The sequence below is a fragment of the Brassica rapa genome, chromosome A05, assembly GCF_000309985.2.
Source record: "Brassica rapa cultivar Chiifu-401-42 chromosome A05, CAAS_Brap_v3.01, whole genome shotgun sequence".
In the NCBI taxonomy this organism is placed as follows: Eukaryota; Viridiplantae; Streptophyta; class Magnoliopsida; order Brassicales; family Brassicaceae; genus Brassica; species Brassica rapa.
In genome coordinates this window covers 6015388-6034806 of record NC_024799.2, presented here as the reverse complement: position 1 = coordinate 6034806, position 19419 = coordinate 6015388, and the positions used below count along the sequence as shown (strand labels likewise).

The 19419-nt window shown below is 35.7% G+C and overlaps 4 protein-coding genes across 6 annotated transcripts in view; 1 reads left to right on the top strand and 3 right to left on the bottom strand.

The window, feature by feature from the left end:
• LOC117134085 overlaps positions 1–19419 on the bottom strand; it is a 905201-nt gene that overhangs the window by 429747 nt on the left and 456035 nt on the right. The window lies entirely within an intron of this gene.
• On the top strand, positions 70–2406 carry LOC103867517 (probable protein phosphatase 2C 27). 3 transcript variants are annotated; one of them, XM_009145589.3, is made up of 5 exons: positions 70–520; positions 757–996; positions 1087–1266; positions 1350–1555; positions 1642–2406. In XM_009145589.3, the coding sequence occupies exons 2-5, from the start codon at positions 814–816 to the stop codon at positions 2201–2203; spliced, it is 1131 nt and encodes a 376-aa protein (XP_009143837.2). In that variant the 5' UTR covers positions 70–520; positions 757–813; the 3' UTR covers positions 2204–2406. The 3 variants fall into 3 exon arrangements, with proteins under 3 accessions (XP_009143837.2, XP_009143838.2, XP_033147669.1); XM_009145590.3 differs by having other exon boundaries at positions 71–405; XM_033291778.1 differs by having other exon boundaries at positions 71–492; positions 755–996.
• Positions 5178–7189, bottom strand: LOC103867515 (ethylene-responsive transcription factor ERF112). The gene is made up of 2 exons (XM_009145587.2): positions 6859–7189; positions 5178–6234 (listed from the first exon to the last, which is right to left on the bottom strand). Exons 1-2 carry the CDS (start codon positions 7034–7036, stop codon positions 5762–5764), a joined length of 651 nt encoding a protein of 216 aa, XP_009143835.1. The 5' UTR covers positions 7037–7189; the 3' UTR covers positions 5178–5761.
• On the bottom strand, positions 7444–19413 carry LOC108871826 (cysteine proteinase RD21A). Its single transcript, XM_033291762.1, is given in 6 exon segments — positions 7444–10871; positions 10873–11159; positions 11422–11562; positions 11646–11881; positions 13425–13578; positions 18397–19413. Coding segments are annotated over 6 exon segments (1347 nt in total). The 5' UTR covers positions 18709–19413; the 3' UTR covers positions 7444–10654.

The following is a 19419-nucleotide window of genomic DNA, read 5'->3' as shown; positions in this document are numbered from 1 at the left end:
CTAACGCATCTATATTTTTGGTTTATAAAATCGGAGGTAATAACAATAACCCCCTCGCGATTCGGAAAAGGCCGAAGGAGATAACGTGGATGAGATCGTGAGCGTTGGTTTTATATCTAACGGCTGGGAATAGTTACCCAGTCAAAGCGATGCTTAGCCGTTGATTGACGACACGTGTCGGTAAGAGATCTCCGGTATGACAGAGAGTTGAAACCAAGAGATTACCTGGAAACGCCGGTGGCCAACAAAATACCAAACGAGACAACAAAGCTTCTTCTTCTTCTTCTTCTCCTCTCTATCTTTCTCTCTCAGAGATTGCCTTTCGTCAATTATCTTCTTCTTCAAAGCTGTAACTTTTTATTTTCTGGGTTATTTCTTCAGATAATCTCTGAGCGTTTGTCTTTGGTAATTTTCTCAATTTCTGAACGATCTCGAGATTTCGCTTCTCATTAGTCTAACAGCTGAATTCGTCTGGATTTAAGAGAATCTGTGAGCTGGGTTTTGTTGAATTAAGCTTCTGGTAAATCTCTGAATAGGGTTTATGTTTATGGATCATCGATTTTGCGTGATCCGACTTGAGAAAAAGCTCTCACCTTTGAGAATTTGGTTCTTGACCCTTTGTGGGAGCTTTGCTTAATTGAAGTTGTTGGGAATAATCTGATTTTGGGAATTTATCAAAACCATTTCTTTTTTGCTTTGAAGTTTGTTTCTCACTAAAAAGTCTGATGCTTGCATGTTGGTCTTTGTTGATATTAGATCTAGTGGGAACAAGATAAATCGTTGGAAACACACACACACACAAAGAGTATTTGTATGATTGGTATGGAGTTTTCACCTTTGATAACGGTTCTAGAGGGAGATTTCAACATGGACAATAATGCTTCTTCAACAGAAACTGATACTTTAGATGATGACACTAAGCTAATGAGTAGTAAAGGAAAACCTCCGAGGCACCTATCCACTACTAGTAGTAGGCTGCAGGTTGCAGTCACTGCGGTAATTTTATTTACGCCCTACAGTTTCTGGATTTTGTATTTTTGCAATTGGGATTCAAATGATGTGATTGGGTTTCTGTTATGTGATCAGGATTTGGATGTTTGTAAGTCACCTGATGAAAGATCAGATTTTTTACCTGTATACCGATCAGGAAGCTGTGCTGAGCAAGGGGCAAAACAGTTCATGGAAGATGAACACATTTGCATCGATGATCTTGTTGACCATCTTGGTGCATCTCTTGATTCCTCTTCTCTTTCAGCCTTCTATGGGGTGAGTGTATAGATGCAGCTCATAAGCCTATAGTTATTACTTTAAAAAGTAGTTTAACGTTGTTGATATTGACCTTTTGGCAGGTATTTGACGGCCACGGTGGCACAGATGCAGCACTGTTTGTTAGAAAGAACATACTGAGATTCATTATAGAAGACACTTACTTTCCTCTATGTGTCAAAAAGGCAATAAAGAATGCTTTCTTGAAAGCTGATTACCATTTTGCAGATGATTCTTCTCTTGACATCTCTTCTGGGACCACTGCTCTTGCAGCTTTAATTTTTGGAAGGTAAAGTGCAGTTTGGTTTACCATAAGTCGTTGGAGTTTTGATTTGAATTTGAATAGAGTTGCTGCCTTCTTTCTTTCTTTTACAGGAGGTTGATCATTGCAAACGCTGGTGATTGCCGAGCAGTACTTGGTAGAAGAGGCAGAGCAATAGAGCTATCCAAAGACCACAAACCAAACTGCATCACCGAGAAAACAAGAATAGAAAATCTAGGTGGAGTTGTGTACGATGGCTACCTCAACGGGCAACTATCAGTTGCACGTGCCATTGGAGACTGGCACATGAAAGGCCCCAGAGGCTCTGCTTGTCCTCTAACCCCAGAGCCAGAGTTGCAAGAGACAGACCTGGGCGAAGACGACGAGTTCTTGATAATGGGATGTGACGGTCTGTGGGATGTGATGAGCAGCCAGTGCGCGGTGACGATCGCTAGGAAGGCGCTGATGATTCATAATGATCCGGAGAGATGCTCTAGAGAGCTTGTTAGGGAGGCTCTTAAACGGAACACGTGTGATAATTTGACAGTGATAGTTGTGTGCTTCTCTCCGGATCCTCCGCAGAGGATAGAGGTACGAGTGCAGTCACGGGTGAGGCGGAGCATATCTGCGGAAGGGTTGAATCTACTTAAAGGCGTGCTTGATGGCTACCCTTAGAGTATGTTCGTTGTTGTTCTATGTTTACTTTGTGAGGAGGCTATTGCTATGTTAGAGAGTGTTACAGGTTGACCATGTTGTGTATCTGAATATGTTGTTCTTTACCTATATTAGTATTCAAGATTCATTGAGATTTTAGATGCATGTATGTACTACTATTTTGTAAATATTTTAGTGTTTAAAAATATGACTTTTCTTCTTCACTTGTATGCTCAAATCCACAGGGATGTTCCATCATATCTAACAAGGTTGTATATTGTCACAGTTGAAGGTAGAAAGATTGTAAAGACAAAGCCCATTTTCTCTAATTCTTGGTTGATAGAACCCATCTTCTCTTTCTTCTCAATGCTTAGGAATAGGCTTCATCTTATTGCTTATCTATAGCCCAATTTTATGTTACTTGTTTAAAGTGGTCAGGGCGTGTTGTTATCTCTGTCTTCATCTTCTATGCTAATTGGTTGGTTGTCTTAACCGATCAGGACGGTCAATGTGTATGATAGCTTAAATAATAAATTAACAATATAAATACATTATACTAGGATAAGATCCGCGCCTTGCGCGGGATTAAGTTATTATTTTTATTATATTTTGGAGAATGAAACAATAGTTTGGCTTCATTTGGATTACGGGTGTTCAATCCGGATATCGGGTTGGTTTCGGTTCGGTTCGGTTTTTTCGGTATTTGGTTAGTAAAATATAACTACTATTCTAAATCCATATTTATTTTGACTTTAGTCTTTCACATACTTTTGAAAGATTTCAACTGGACGACTAAATTGATCAGCCAATCTTGTTGCTTTAAATCATTAGTGTTTATATATATATATATATATATATTATTTAGTTTGAATATTTATTAAATAAAAATTCATATGCGTTATATTTTATGATCATTTGTAACTTATTATAACAAAAAAATAATCTATTGATCACAAAATTTTCAGAGTGGGAATATTCAAATTTCTAATAATATATAGACGTTTTGAAAAATTCAAATATAACATATAAGAAAAAATATAAATATTTTTATTATATATTTAATGTGATTTTTTAATATCTTTCAATAATATAAAATTAAAAAAAAAAGAACTAAGATACCAAAATTGTTATCAAATATTTATTATTCATAATAATTAATTTTCATATATACGTTAATCATATTAGGTAATTTCGTAGCTTCTAATTAAGGAAAGTGCAAAAAAAAGTTTGGTAGATTATTTATCAATTCGATAGTTAGTTTAATAAAAAATATAATGTAAGTCAAGATGGACCAACCTATTTTTCTAAGAATAGTATATTTTATATAGTCATTTATTAAATGAGAATTTATAATCATACAGTTCTATGATCATTCATATCATTTTATAACTGAATATTTAAATCATCGATAACAAAATTTTCAATGTGAAATCTTTAATAAGTTTATAATTTATAAATGTTTTTGAAAATTCATTGAAAGTTTTAATATTAAAATATTTATGTAATCTTATGGTATATAGTATAATCTATATATATATATATGTTTTATTATTAAATGATATTTTTTACTCATATGGTTTTAAAATAATGTGTATCTTCTTATAATATTAAATAAAAGTTCATATTAATAGAATTTTATGATCATTTGTAACTTATTATGACAAAAAAATAATCTATTGATCACAAAATTTTCAGAGTGGGGATCTTCAAATTTCTAATAATTTATAGACGTTTTGAAAAATTCAAAATATAACATATAAGAAAAATTTTAAATGTTTTTATTATATATTTAATGTGATTTTTAAATATATTTTAATAATATAAAATTAAAAAAAGAACTAAGATACAAAAATTGTTATCAAATATTTATTATTCATTATAATTAATTTTCACATATACGTTAATCATATTAGGTAATTTCGTAGCTTTTATTTAAGGAAAGTGCAAAACATTTTTTGGTACGTTATTTATCAATTCGATAGTTAGTTTAATAAAAAGTGTAATATAAGTTAAGATGGACCAACCTATTTTTCTAGGAATAGTATAATTATTTATTAAATAAGAATTTATAATCATACGGTTCTATGATCGTTCATATCGTTTTATAACAAAATATTTAAATCATCGATAACAAAATTTTCAATCTGAAATCTTTAATAAGTTTATAATTTATAAATGTTCTTGAAAATTCATTGAAAGTTTTAATATTAAAATATTTATGTAATCTTATGGTATATAGTGTTTAATATATATATATATATATATTTATTTTATTATTAAACGATATTTTTTACTCATATGGTTTTAAAATCATGTGTATCTTCTTATAATAAAAATGTTAAACCGTTGATCATTAATTTTTAACATAATAATTTTAATAGTTTTAGTCATTTATTATCGTTTTTAAAAATTCAAAATATAACATATACGAAAAAATCTAAATTTTATTTTTATAGCTAATTTGATTGTTTAATTTATTTTAATAATATAAAATTAAACAAAAAATGATGGAGGAGATATACATTGTTATCAAATCTTTATTATTAAAATCATTAATTGTCATATATATATATTAGTCATTTATGGTAATTCCGTAGGTTTTATTTAAGGAAAGAAAATATCATATCATATCATTATATCATATAGTTTGACCAACTTATGTATCTAACAACATATAAAAATCAAATGTGGATCTACTTATTTTTCAATTGAATGTAATTGACTACCTAATTGAGTGCCACCTATGCATTGGGGCCTCTTTTAATTAATACAAAATTGAGGTTACATCTTTTCAAATGTTCCTCAATTAATATATAAGGGATAGTTATGAAAACATTAAAACGTACTTATCTTTAATCAACATGATTCAAAAACATTGATTACAGATTCTACTGAAACAATACTACAACTTTCATTTGTTACGAGGGAATTGCTCATCAGCTAGTTTTGGCTAAAGAATTTAATTTTCACTCTTTTGTGCATGGAATTTCATAGGATTCCACCGTTGGAGCTGCTCTTATAGCAACAATCAATTAATCAAAAATCATAAATTGCTTATAAGTATAGTACGTACGTATTATGGAAGGACGATACCTTATAATTGAGTTGGTTTCTTGATATGAGATCCTCGCAATTAAGATAATGCTAAGTAAGTGATAACGCCACATGTATGCATCTAGTTTTCTAATCCAACGCCAGCACATAAAGGAAATATAACTAAAATTAAAGTATGCTTGTAAAAGAAGGTTTTAAGATTATTCGCCTACAAGAACTTCATTGCAGCTGTTGGATCAAGGTGTGTTGTAGTCTCTATCACTCTCTCCATCTTCTATGGTGACCCGTTAATCGATTGGTTCTCTTGACCGAATAATTAGAACAGCTTTCTTTATCTTCATCCCTTATAGCATTTTCATGTCCCAGAAGGTTATCTTTCATCCATGATGCCTGAATCCTAAATGCACTTCTTCACTCTTTAGATCGACATTCAATGCGTTTTAGCCCCTTAAATCTCAGATCCGGTCATGCTTCTGAACAGAAGAGTCATAATAGGCATATACGTACCACTGAAGCATTGATATGCTATTTCCTTCGTTTATTGATATTAATATTCTTCACGTTTTTACCATCCTCTAGTTTTGGTATATGCTCTTGTTGATTCAATGAAGACGAAGAAGACGGCATAGTCAAAGAAAAGTTGGCAACTGAATCACTATTTGCGGAATGAAACTGTCCATATTGATCAAGAAGTATGTCAGGAGCAATAGCTGGAGGTGGCAATACGGTGATGCGATCATGGGAAGTAGCGGTTGATGGATATGGTCCATATGGACCACTAGAGTTGGTAAGAATGTGCTCCGGGAAGTTTAGCTTGGCCTTTTGACCCCTAAACTCAAAAGCAGCTTTATCATATGCTAAGGCTGCTTCTTCTGCAGTGTCGAACGTACCAAGCCACACACGAGCTGCCTTGTTTGGGTCACGGATCTCGGCTGCCCATTTTCCCCACGGTCTTTGTCTCACACCTCTATAGTTTCGTTGTCTCGTATTAGTTTGTTCTGAAAGAAATGATTCAAATTGTAAGTTCACTCTTGTGGTAACGGTGAAATAATTAAATTGGATCTTAAGCGAGATGAAATTACGCATGCTTGTGATTTAGGAGAAATCGTTATATCACATGTTCAATTTACCGGTTTAAAGGCATCTGTTAAAGATTATTCTAATGTGTGTAGTGTGTTGGGATCATATGATATGATTATTCTACATCTCTCCTGAAATATCCCTATTAGGCCAAAGGCCAGGTAATTAGTCTCCATAACACATTCTCTTAATTCTTATGATATTAGTATATAAAATATTTAAGCCGGCCATTCAGAATACTAAGCCCCTTTGTTTCAAGCTTAAAATACAGTTTGGAAAATTAAAGAGGGAGCTTTACCTTAAGAAAATCAAACCAGGAATATTCAAAAGGATGCACTGAGTTCTAAAAAAATGAGCTACATCCAAGAGTGATATTCATTTTATGAAATCTCCAATTGGCCAAGGCCAAGGCCAAGGTGCAATACTAATGTCAAAATTCCAATATAAATTAAACCATCCAATCTCCAAGTTTGTGAAAGAGAAACACAAAAGCTATATGCATAGTAATTAGGATTCTACGCAAATAGATCAGATGAGGTTACCTTGAAGGGTAAGAGATGAAGGTTGATTTACTGATGGTGGGGTAGGTTGATCTGTGAGTTCAGAGACAAAAGCAGACACATCAGACTCTGACAAAGTTGAGCAAGAACCCAACTCTTCTTTCTCTTCTCTTTTTCCGGCCATTGATTCCGGTGAAAGAGGTCTCTTTCCACTATGCATTATCCGATGATACCAATTACGATTTATTTATTTTGGTAGTCAAAGATTGATTGGGTACGAGCCAAAAGCACAGCAAAGATGTCTAATCCCTTTATCTATGTTATATATAGACACACACGCATGTATTTAGGTTTGACCAAAAAAAAAAAAAAAAAAAAAAGACACACACGCATGTATTTGTTGACCAATACATATATATATATATATGTAGTATATATATATATATATAGAGAGAGATGTTTGTGTATAACTTTTCAACTTGTATTTGATACCTATAAGGTTTGTATAACTAGCTAGATGATTATTTTTCATTACACACATTTTTTGTTCTATCCATATAAATAATTCTGGAATCTCTTATATAATTGTATGGATAGACTCACCATGCAAGTACTCTAAGTTGCGTCATGTCCTAATATTAATTAAGTTATTAACTCAAAGTGTAAGCCTTTAAAAAGGTGTAACTAAGGGATTTATTCTGTTTTGGCACACCTATGACGATTTCTTATAAGTTCAATAGAATTAACTTAGGGATTAAGTATCTTATGCGAAGCACAAATATCCATCATTAAGTCAAAAATAATTACGGAGTATACTGCAATATAATCTTGTAATACAACTCTATATTTTTCTTATTAATACAACATATAACCACAATTTCACTGATTATGATTATTGATCGGAAGAAAACAAAAAAGAATTTCTTATTTGTTTCATGAAATGAGTTCGTTTTTTCAAAGATCAAGATGCTCCATAAAGATCTTAGTTACGGTTATTTGTGTATTTAGATCATGCATGATCTATCTGTTTGGGTTATCATAATTGCACCCTATAAATATATTGACACATCATACATCCCTACGTGCATGTACACTAAGCCACTAACTTTTGACCAATCGTATATCAATGTATACCATAATTATGTAATGTTTAGTCAGTTAATCGTGGGAAAATATGAAACCAATTTATCGATTTCGGTACTCCAATCAACAAAAGCTAAAGATTTAGTAAGGACACTTCGTGGCAGTCCCATCATGAAGTCAATAAGTATATTAAAGAAAGAACAAATGCGATTAGATATATTTAAGAATCGGTTCTTAATTTGTTTTAGTTAAAAGTTAAAAAATAAATTTTTATATTTATTTAAGAATCTCACCCTAATAACTCCCATAAAAAATGCTCTAAATACATATTCGAGACACTTATAACCGATTTCTCTTTTGATCTTCTGAATCAATGTAGAGTTTTCAACCAATTCTCGTGATCTGATTTCTAAACTTTGCGTATTCAGAAAACACCACATCGTTTTTTTTTAACTTCCACGTGTGTGCTTACTTTTTATGAGATTTACCACTTTCATCGTTGTTAGAAAAAAGAGTTGAGTTTCTTCTATTCGCTACACATAACTTTCCTGAATGTACTCTCCGCACTTCGTCATTAAAAAAGTACAATAGAATATGCAATGAATCTCTTTAAATACATTATATTTCTAAGGTATTATAAGCAGTTTTGGACAGTTCGTGCCATTAATATATAGTTTGAGGGTTTATTTTTTTCTTTCTGGGGTAGGAATCTTGTCATTGCATGCGCATGATGTCAATGAATAATTTGTCAATCATCTGAGAACTTGTGGTTGAACAAAGAAAAACAATAAATTAAACCTAAAAGAAAAAAGAAACATAACCTGAACTAGATAAATTAACTGAGCTAACTTAGAATCTGAAAGTGTTTGAAATAATATATTGGTTTTAAGACCAAGATGACGTATGTGCTTACATAAATTGTAGTCAACCTTGAATATTATAGTCAGAGCAGACTTAGCACGAACAAATCAACTCCAACACATACCTATCAAATACCGTCGTTTAAATAAATGCCACAATTATAATGATTATCCTTGGACAACTTTGACTTAGTATCAAAGTTCACAAAACTTTGACTTTGTATTAAATTGATTTATTATTCTTTAATTAATCAGTGTGGCAATTATTTAATATATACAATAATTATTTGGTAAGGTGGATGAAATGATCATATTTGCATCTTAATTACTCGAATGCTATTCAACTAAATAAAAACATTGCTGCAATTAGACCTAGGCATGGAGTGGATATCCAAAAAAATATTACTATCTGTGATCCTCTCCATTCCAAACGAATATCTATGTTTGTAATTCACTTAGATGCGGACTTCTGGATATCCGAATTTTTTTTTTAAATTTTTGCAGATTATTCGCTAAATAGATTTAAAATATTAAAAAATTAAAATAATATATAACATGAAAATTAAATAAAAAAAACAAAATATCAATTTAAAATAAGAATAATAATATCATATTAACAAACTAAATTTTTTAACAAAAATTGTAAAGCAAAATTTAATATTAACAAGCCCAATAAAAGAACTCATATGTTAACATTTGACTCAATATAGAAATTAAATTGAATATGAAATAACCAAAACAAAATTTGAAAAAACAACACCATCACAATCATCTAATTCATCATCGTTAAGCAATGCTAACAGTGTTAAGAAAATCTTAAATATGCCTCAAAAAATGTGAGAAGAGATATAAAGGATGCGCAAGCATATAGGTTCTCTCATATGTGGTCTCAATCTAAAGGTTCGACTGGTGACCATTCTGAAAACAAGATGAACGAATAGAAAAGAAACGTAAAGGAATAAAAAAGAATAGTTGTTTCTTCTCAAATTTAACAAGGAATATTTTTGTTCTTTTATTTCTCCACAAAAAAGGAATGGTAGGGAATGAAAAGAAAAATTTATTCCTTTTGAATGGTGATATTTTTTAGGAACATTAGGGAATGCATTAATTTAATCCTTGTGAATGATGATATTTTTTAGAAACGTTGGGGAATGCATTATTCCTCGTCGTTCCCTGGTCACCATTCATACTCTAAAGGTTCGACTGGTGACCATTCTGGAAACAAGATGAACGAATAGAAAAGGAACGTAAAGAAATAAAATTGCAGGAAGAAAAAAGAATAGTTGTTCCTTCTCAAATTTAACAAGGAATACTTTTGTTCTTTATTTCTCTACAAAAAAAGGAATGGTAAGGAATGAAAAGAAAAATTTATTCCTTTTGAATGGTGATATTTTTTAAGAACATTAGGGAATGCATTAATTTATTCCTTGTGAATGATGATATTTTTTAGGAACGTTGGAGAATGCATTATTCCTCATCGTTCTCTGATCACCATTCATACTCTAAGTATTTTAGAACTAAATAGATGGGAAAAACTCAAAAAGCAAAAGGAAATGTGGAACATCATTTCACAGAAGATAAGGATACTTCCATAACATGGCCGTAGATTGTACACCTTTTTCAAATTAAACAATAAAAATCTATTTGTACCAACGAAGAGCCTAAATGCAGCTTATGGTTCTTTATATTATACACGAAACCCAGCAGCTGCATTTTAATGTATCTAGTTATGGCATAAACAACAACATTAAAAGCATCTGCCAAATCTCGTCAGAGATCTCTCTGCTCATATGAATCAGGGTCCTATACGAAGAAGCAAATGTGCAAGGTTGATGCTTTAAAGCCTTGATACTAAACAGACTGTTCTTGCTCTGCAAATGACACATGACTTAGTTTCAAGCATTGCCATTAATATGTTGATTTTCTTGAGAAGTGGGAGATGCAAAACTTACCATTAAACAAGTTCCATGATCAAGGTCACAAACGGGGTAGTCGTGAGGGCAGCAACTATCGTTGTCATCACAACAAGTGGCTGCTTCTAGTGGGCAACATCCCCAAGCAATGCAATGCTTTCCATACTCAAAGAGACAACAACAAGTTATCTCTGAGGACATGTGTAGTATTGTCACATTGGATCGGAGGCTTGATGGGAGATGGAGGTGAAGGTCCCGGGTTTGGTGGGTTTTGGCCATTTTTGATCGGATATGAAGGCTCCACAGCGATTCCGCATTTTCCACCTGAAGCTGCAATGTTACGCCCCATCTTTATGTATCCGCTCTCTCCCCAGCTTGACCGCCATCAGTTTTTCACAATCCAATAGTCTTTGCCGTTCTCTGTTCCGTATCCGACCGCCAAAACTCCGTGGTCTAGATTTGTTCCACAAATTCCATCAAATATATCCTTCAGAAGGAAAATAACACAATAAAATCACATTAGATTGGAGAGATGAAAAAGCAATCAAACAACCTAGGCAATGCTAAAACTTCCAAAGACTCTGGCCATTGTCTCAAAGGTCCCCGTTCGAGTGACCGCCAGGACAAAACTAATATTATATTATATGATATATGTTTCGGGTATGGGGGATTACGGACTTCGGACTTCGACTCCGAATATTCAAAAAAAAAACTTCTAAGAACTATGATAACACGGTTAAAATACGTACTGAATCATAGAGCTGGAACACACGACCACCAGCCTCAATGGCGACGCTGATTGGTTGGTGAGAAAATGCTTTCTTTAGTGATTCTTTGATGTTAGCAGGCACATCCTCATATGAGTCAATGGTGACAACTTTAGCGTTTTTCTGCAGCAAAAAAAAAGTGAATATAATTAAGAATCATCCAAAAGTTGTTAAAGAGTTATATAATTCCTGGTCAAAACACTAACTCTAGTCTGGTCACAACGTCCGTCAACAACCTTGTAAGGATAATCTTCCTCTGTATCGACTCCACCGTTGTTTATAATGAACTTGAAAGCATAGTCCATGAGGCCACCGCTACAGCCTTCGTTATATGGAGTGTCACAGTCCACTAACTCTTGCTCATACAAAGATATCAAGTCTCCCATCATGATTTTGTTCACGCCCTCCACAGCTTCGATGGCTGAAAACGCCCAACAACTCCCTTCCATTATCAACAAGAGAAATTATATTCATAAACCTTTTTTTTTAACACATAGTTAGTTCATAAACCAATATCAACCTTTTCTTACGATAAACCATTAACACAATCACGCACCAACCATTCCTAGAAGGAGCAAACACGTCTTTTTCCTCGAGTTTCAATAGTTTTTGAACGAGCCAGACAAAACAAGTTCCGTTACAAGTTTTTTTTTTTTTTTTTTTTTTTTAGGTGTAAATGTTAAATTTTATACCAAATTTTCTTTGTGACAGAAGTTACACAGAAGACAAGTAGCGGAAAGAAAATATAAATCTAAAACAACACAAGAGAGAAAGAAAAAGCAAACCCAACTGAACAACGGACATAACCATATTAACAAAAGGTTTTATGGCTTGGAAAGAGCCAAAACTTGACACATGAAGCATTGCCACACGAGAAGGAAGCCTTTGATAATCCATGAGACCACGCTTTGGTAGAAATTGTAGAAGTCGAAAAACCGGACTGACATAAACGATAAAATAAAAGCGATGTTAAGGAAATATATAAAAGTATAAGGCGAATACAAGAACGATAAGAAATCGTATTCGCAAAGAGACATGGAGTCGAGATATGATCTCTTTCCTTAACTCAAAATATTCGCTCCGTTAGTGAGACAGAACTGTACGAATATAGAGTCCCAGGATAAAACCATGGCAGACGAATCACGCCTCACTCGTGATCGCCCTATCGAACTATAAATTCTACGAAACACTCTCGCAATATAGACTTACGCAGGGAGATTTTTGCTGTTGGATTTTGATTCTGAAAAAGTTAGAGAAATGAGAAGAGAGACGAGTTGTATTTAAAGGGATGGACGAGGAGCGACTTCCCGTAACGTGCGCTTGTTAGTGGGGATTTGGCAAAGATCTCGGGAAGTTCAAGTTACAAACTTATTCCCCAAGACTCGCTCTTTATCTCTCTTATCTCGTTTAAATATCTTGAGAGGATGAACTGCATGACGTTTTTATTTTATAAACAAACTGCTTGTCGTTTCAAATAAAATACATGTTGTTTTTTGAGATTTTAAATGGCAAGATGTTGAGTTTAACTTGGTCCAAAAAAAATAATTCTTATCGGGCCAAAAGCCACCCAAGCAAAAGCCCACGCCGAGCCGAGCCGGACGGCGGCTACTTCGCGCGTGGGGAGTCTCTTCCTTCTCTGACTCGTTTAAACAACTGATTGTGTTATCCCATATATAAACATCTCACTTTTGTTCCTCTTCCCCCCGATGGGAACTTTGTTACTTCCTCTTCATTTACTAGAAACAAGGCTGAGGCCCATTGATGAAACTTTGTTACTTCCTCTTCATTTACTAGAAATAAGGCTGAGGCCCATTTCTTTTCATCAGTTCACAATTATTTAAATAAGCCTGGGCTTTACTAATAATTGATCCAACAGAAATCGGCTTGCCCTCAGCGCTACTCCAAGCCGTTACAAGTTCCCACGTAAGTTCAGACAACTAGCAAGCTAAGATAGATCGAGTGAAAAAAAAAAAAAAAAATCTTACCGCAGCTTCCCTGATCTTTAACCTCAGCCACGGCACCTTCCTTCCTCCAGTCAACGCTCTCCGGAAGCGTGTCACCTACACGAGCCTCGTAGCGAAGGCTGGTCCTCGTGATTGTCCTCTTGAGCCTGGAGCCGACATACATGGATCTGTACTCTGTTAATCTTTTACCAACCGCTTGTGTTACACAACGATCACAATGTGTTACACACGAGTTCGAGAGAAAGAATAAGATAGACGTTTCAGGCTTATAAACTTTTCTGAAAATACTTTTGTATTATTGAGATTCGGTTATGTGTTTACAACAGATGATTGATCTTTATATAGAGATCGAATCAATACAAGTATAAGAGACACAACTCTTTATACTAAAGGACACAACTTGAAGAGTTACAACTCTTTGTGTAATAACATAAATAACTAACTTATGTAAATGTATCAAGGAGAGATTAGATTATAGTTTAACACTCCTCCTTAATCATATCTCGACTTGACTCCAAGCTGCTTCCTTAGATCTTCAAATCTTGAACCGCCCAATGCCTTTGTGAGAATGTCTGCGAGTTGATCATCCCCTTTGCAATACTTCAGTTCAATGATTCCCTTTTGCTCAGCTTCCCTCACGAAATGGTACTTGATCTCTATGTGCTTCGTCCTTCTGTGTTGCACCGGATTCTTCCCAATTGCTATTGCTGATTTGTTGTCACATAAGATCGGAATGCCTCCTTCAAACTTCTGACCAAAGTCTTCAAATAGTCTTTGTAACCACACTGCTTGATTTGCTGCTGCACACACGGCTATGTACTCTGCCTCAGCCGTTGATTGCGCCACTGTTTGTTGCTTGCTTGACTGCCAACAAAACATGGCTGATCCAAGAGTAAACACATAACCTGAAGTGCTTTTCTTGTCTTCCTTAGAACCACCCCAATCGCTGTCTGTGTAGCCTACAAGTCTTGGTTCTTTCACGCTTGTGAAGTATACTCCAAAGTTTGATGTTCCTTTGACATATCTTAACACCCTCTTGGCTTCTTGGTAGTGCTTCATGCGAGGTGATGACATGTATCTTGAGAGATAGGCGCTTGCATACATCACATCAGGTCTTGATGCACACAAGTACAAAAGCCCTCCAATGATGCTTCTATACTTAGTCGGATCTCCATACTCCTTGTCATCCTCAACTCCTTTTCCTTGTGGTGTAAGTGGGTTGCTTACACTCTTGCTGTCTCGCATCCCAAACTTGTCTACAAGTTTGTTTGCATACTTTTCTTGTGAAAGAAATATGCCTCCATCGTCTTGAATTACTTCCATTCCAAGAAAGTAGTTCAACAATCCAAGATCCACCATCTCGAATTCTTTCTTCATGTTCTCCTTGAATGTGTTGATGCTCTGAATGTTGCTTCCTGTGATGATTATATCATCCACATATAGACTCACGATCAACACATCTCCTCCTTGCTTCTTGATGTATAAGGCCGCATCATTCATACTCCTCTCAAAACCGTTTTGAAGAAAGTATGAATCTATCCTTCCATACCATGCCCTTGGGGCTTGCTTTAAACCATATAAAGCTTTGTGTAGCCTTAACACTTTGTGTTCCTTCCCGTGTGTCACATACCCAGGCGGTTGTGTGACATACACTTCTTCCTTGAGGTCGCCATTGAGAAAGGCTGACTTCACATCCATCTGATACAATTGCCACTTCATCTGAGCCGCATAGGCAAGTATGGCTCGTATTGTATCATGTCTTGAGACAGGGGCAAACGTCTCAAGGTAGTCAACACCATACTCTTGAGAGAACCCTCTTGCAACTAGCCGCGCCTTGTGCTTGATGTGATTGCCGTTTGCATCGGTCTTGATCTTGTAGATCCACTTCACACTTATCACATTCTTCTTCTTTGGCTTGTCCACTAGTTCCCACGTCTTGTTCTTCTCAATCATGGCTATCTCCTCATTCATTGCTTCTCTCCATTCCTTGGTACCACACGCTTCATCATAAGTGTATGGTTCTTCATTTGCATGAAGACAAGCTTCTATAGCTTGAGCCGCTTCATCAAGCTCTACTCTCGGTGCCCTTTCCATGATATCAACCATGGACTGAACTTCCTTGGTGCCTCAGAAGTTTCTTCATCTCCACTACTAGTATCATGATCATCATTTTGAAAAGAAATAGGGCTGAAAGTACCTCCAAATTGTTCCTCAGGACTGGATGCACCTTCGGTTTGTTCCTCAGGACTGGATGCACCTTCGGTTTGATCCTCAGGCGAGTGAGAGTCTTCCATAGACAACTCCAATGTCTTCCTCACTTCTTCTTGCCTTTTCCAATCCCACTTCTTTCCTTCTTCAAACTCGACATCTCTTGATACTTCAATCTTCTCATTCTCCAAAATGAGAACTCTATAGCCTTTGGATTGGTTGCTATATCCAACAAAGACTCCACGCTTTGCCTTGACGTCTAGCTTCCTCCTCTTTTGATTTGGGATATGTATGTAGCATATGCTACCAAACATTCTCATGTGTGACACATCTGGCTTGTGTCCACACCACTTCTCTATAGGAGTGACATCTTCTTCTATTGCCTTTGATGGCAGACGGTTTTGAAGATATGAGGCAGTGTATACCGCTTCTGCCCATAACTTGAGCGGTAAGTCTTGTTCTGCCAACATAGATCTAGCCATCTCCACCAAGGTCCTATTCATGCGCTCCGCTGCACCATTTTGTTGCGGTGAATAAGGCAAGGTGACTTGCTTATTGATTCCTTCTTCTTCACAGAACCGGTTGAATTCTCGTGAAGTGAACTCACCACCTCCATCTGATCTCAGTGTCTTGATGGTACAATCCGACTGCTTCTCCACCATTGCTTTGAACTTCTTGAACAGTGAGAATGTCTCTGACTTTTGCTTCATGAAGTATACCCAACACATGTGAGTATGATCATCCAAGAATAGCAAAAAGTATCGGCTTCCATCAACAGACTGGTGCTGCATCGGCCCACATACATCCGTATGTACAATCTCAAGCTTCTCTCTTGTCTTAGTTTGAGATTCCTTTGGGAAGCTTTTGCGTGATTGCTTTCCAAGTCTACACGCCTCACATGCTTCCTTCTTGACTTTAAACTTTGGTAATCCCTTTACCAAGTCTTTGTCTTGCATTTGTTGCAACCTTTTGTCGCCTACATGACCAAGTCTCTTGTGCCATGTCTCCATCTTTCCTTGCTCACTAGCGCTCAAGGCCTCTTCTACCTGAGCCGAACTCATCCTGATTCGATAGCTTTTGTGAGTCATTGGGATATCCATTATCCTCCTTCCTTTTGCATCATCTATGATGCATCTCTTCTCTTGGAAACTCACCCGGTATCCGCTTGAAACAATTTGTGGAACACTCAACAAATTTTTCGCCAAACCCGGAACCAAGAATACATTTCTGATGGTCTTCTTGCCACCTTTAGTCATGACGGTAATGTCTCCTTTACCGGCTGTCATGACTGTGCTTCCATTTCCAATCTTTATTGGAACCTTGATACTCCTATCAAGCTTTGAGAAGTAACTCTCCTCCTTTGTCATATGATTAGTTGCTCCACTGTCTACTAACCAGACATCTTCCATCACTGTTGTTGCTGCTTCGCTCGCACTGAACAACATGTGATCTTCATTTGAATCTTCTTCGAGACTCACATGTGCCTTCTCTTTCTTCTTTGAGTAGCACTGATTTGCAAAGTGGCCTAACTTGCCACAATTGTAACACTCCTTGTTACTTCTGTGATCCTTCTTTGGATCTTCCTTCTTCTGTTTCCTCCAACACTCGCTCTCATTGTGGTTGTTTCTCTTGCAGAAACCGCACCACTTCTTGCCTCCTTGGCGCTTTGAGTTGTCTTGTGCAACACCAGAATTTTTGTGTTTAACACGAGCATCGAATGCTCCTTCACTGGTGCTTTCTTCTCTTGCAGCCAGCCTTGCTTCATGAGCCTTCAAAATCCCGATCAACTCTGTCATCTTTGTTGAAGTCAAATCGCTTGTTTGCTCCAACACACTGACTATGCTATCGAACTTGGCTGGGAGAGAGATGAGTATCTTTTGTATGAGTTGAACATCTGACTTCTGTTCACCATGATAAGTTAATTGATTTGCCAATTCAACTATCTTATCTGTGAAGACCTTAATGTCTTCATTCTCATACATCTTCAGATTCTCATACTCCCTTCGCAATGTTTGAAGTTTAATCAAACGAACTTGAGGAGAGCCTTCATACTCCTCCTTCAATGCATCCCACGCCTCTTTGGATGTTGATGCTGCTGCAATCCGTGAGAATATATGATCCGATACAGCAGTTTGCAAGATTTGCAAAGCCAATGTATCGTTCATCATCGCTTCTTCTCTAAGCGATCTTGTCCTTGCTGTTTCAGGGGTTTCATCCACTTGTGCTGGTGGGGCTGCTACGCCTTCTTCAACCACAGACCATAACTTCCTGGTCTTGAGAATGGTTGTCATCTTGATGCTCCAGAAGTCGTACTTCTCTCCATCAAATATGGGGATTACTTGATTCTTCATCGTTTCGAATGATTCCGAAATCGTATGACAAAATCCTCTAGCCTCCTTTTCTCCACGCCAAGTGTTTCTCTTACTAGTGCTTTTTTCTTTGTCCTCTCAAACGTAAAGCTCTGATACCATGTTAATCTTTTACCAACCGCTTGTGTTACACAACGATCACAATGTGTTACACACGAGTTCGAGAGAAAGAATAAGATAGACGTTTCAGGCTTATAAACTTTTCTGAAAATACTTTTGTATTATTGAGATTCGGTTATGTGTTTACAACAGATGATTGATCTTTATATAGAGATCGAATCAATACAAGTATAAGAGACACAACTCTTTATACTAAAGGACACAACTTGAAGAGTTACAACTCTTTGTGTAATAACATAAATAACTAACTTATGTAAATGTATTAAGGAGAGATTAGATTATAGTTTAACATACTCGTCGTTAGTAAGATCCGCGAACTTCGTAAGACCCAATCTGTAACTAAGATTCTTCGCGTTGTGGTCGTCAATGAAACGGAGATTGTCTTTAAAGATCTCGAACCGTCGATCTTTCTCTGTAAGAGAACTCTGAACCTTCCCGTGTTTCCCTAGCCACTCCTCGTAGAGCCTTGAAACCTCGGCTTCGCTCCGGCTGCCGGCGGAGACGGTGTGGTGGCTGTCATCGTAGGAAATGATCGACATATCCATCGCCGTTGAAAGGGCTATCATCGTTAGGAAAAGGATCGCCATAACTGGATTAATGAGCTTCATTTCTTCTTCACTGTTTTCTTTTTCTTTGGAGAAGAAGAAGATACAATGGACATGTTATTGTTTCGATGATCTAAATAATTTTAAATCACATGTATATTTAAAATCTGTGTGTTATGCTTTCGAAATTTATCTTGCATAATTTACATATAAAATCTAGGGCTGGGCAAATAAACTGAACCCGAAAACCCGAACCGAATCCGATCCGATAAAAATGAATCCGAACCGATCCGAACCCGACGTAAATACCGAATGGGTCTTGTTTTGTGGTATTTCGGGTTATGAGTATTATCCGAACCGAACCCGAATCTATATGGATATCCGATAGAACCCGAAACATTCAAAACCTCTAAAAGATCTTGTACCAAACATGATTTTTATTCCTAATATATATCCAAAATACACTAAGAAATATTAAACATCTAAAATACTTATCTATTACATGAAGGTTGGTGGTTTTAGTACATGAAGGTTAATGGTTAAAGATGGCCGTTGAATCTTGAAGTATTTAGATTTTGATTTTGTTTTCGTTAAACAATGTTTCTTATTTCATGAGAACTTGGTTTTCGTTTTATGTTTTTATTTATTTGGTTTTCTTTTTATCAGTAAATATGTTTATTTTTTGTTTGATTTTGAATGATCACGGTTGATGCTCCTTATTTTTGAATCGATTTTACTTAAGTTTTGGTTACAAAATAGGTACAAATCAGGTAT

What these genes read in the sequence shown, in the direction of transcription:
- LOC103867517 (XM_009145589.3), top strand. Translation starts at nt 814, where the DNA reads ATGATTGGTATGGAGTTTTCACCTTTGATAACGGTTCTAGAGGGAGAT. An exon ending in TGCAGGTTGCAGTCACTGCG is followed by an intron (nt 997 to 1,086) that starts GTAATTTTATTT and finishes TTATGTGATCAG; the next exon opens with GATTTGGATGTTTGTAAGTC. An exon ending in GCAGCTTTAATTTTTGGAAG is followed by an intron (nt 1,556 to 1,641) that starts GTAAAGTGCAGT and finishes TTTCTTTTACAG; the next exon opens with GAGGTTGATCATTGCAAACG.
- LOC103867515 (XM_009145587.2), bottom strand. Translation starts at nt 7,036, where the DNA reads ATGCATAGTGGAAAGAGACCTCTTTCACCGGAATCAATGGCCGGAAAA. An exon ending in TTCATCTCTTACCCTTCAAG is followed by an intron (nt 6,235 to 6,858) that starts GTAACCTCATCT and finishes CATTTCTTTCAG; the next exon opens with AACAAACTAATACGAGACAA.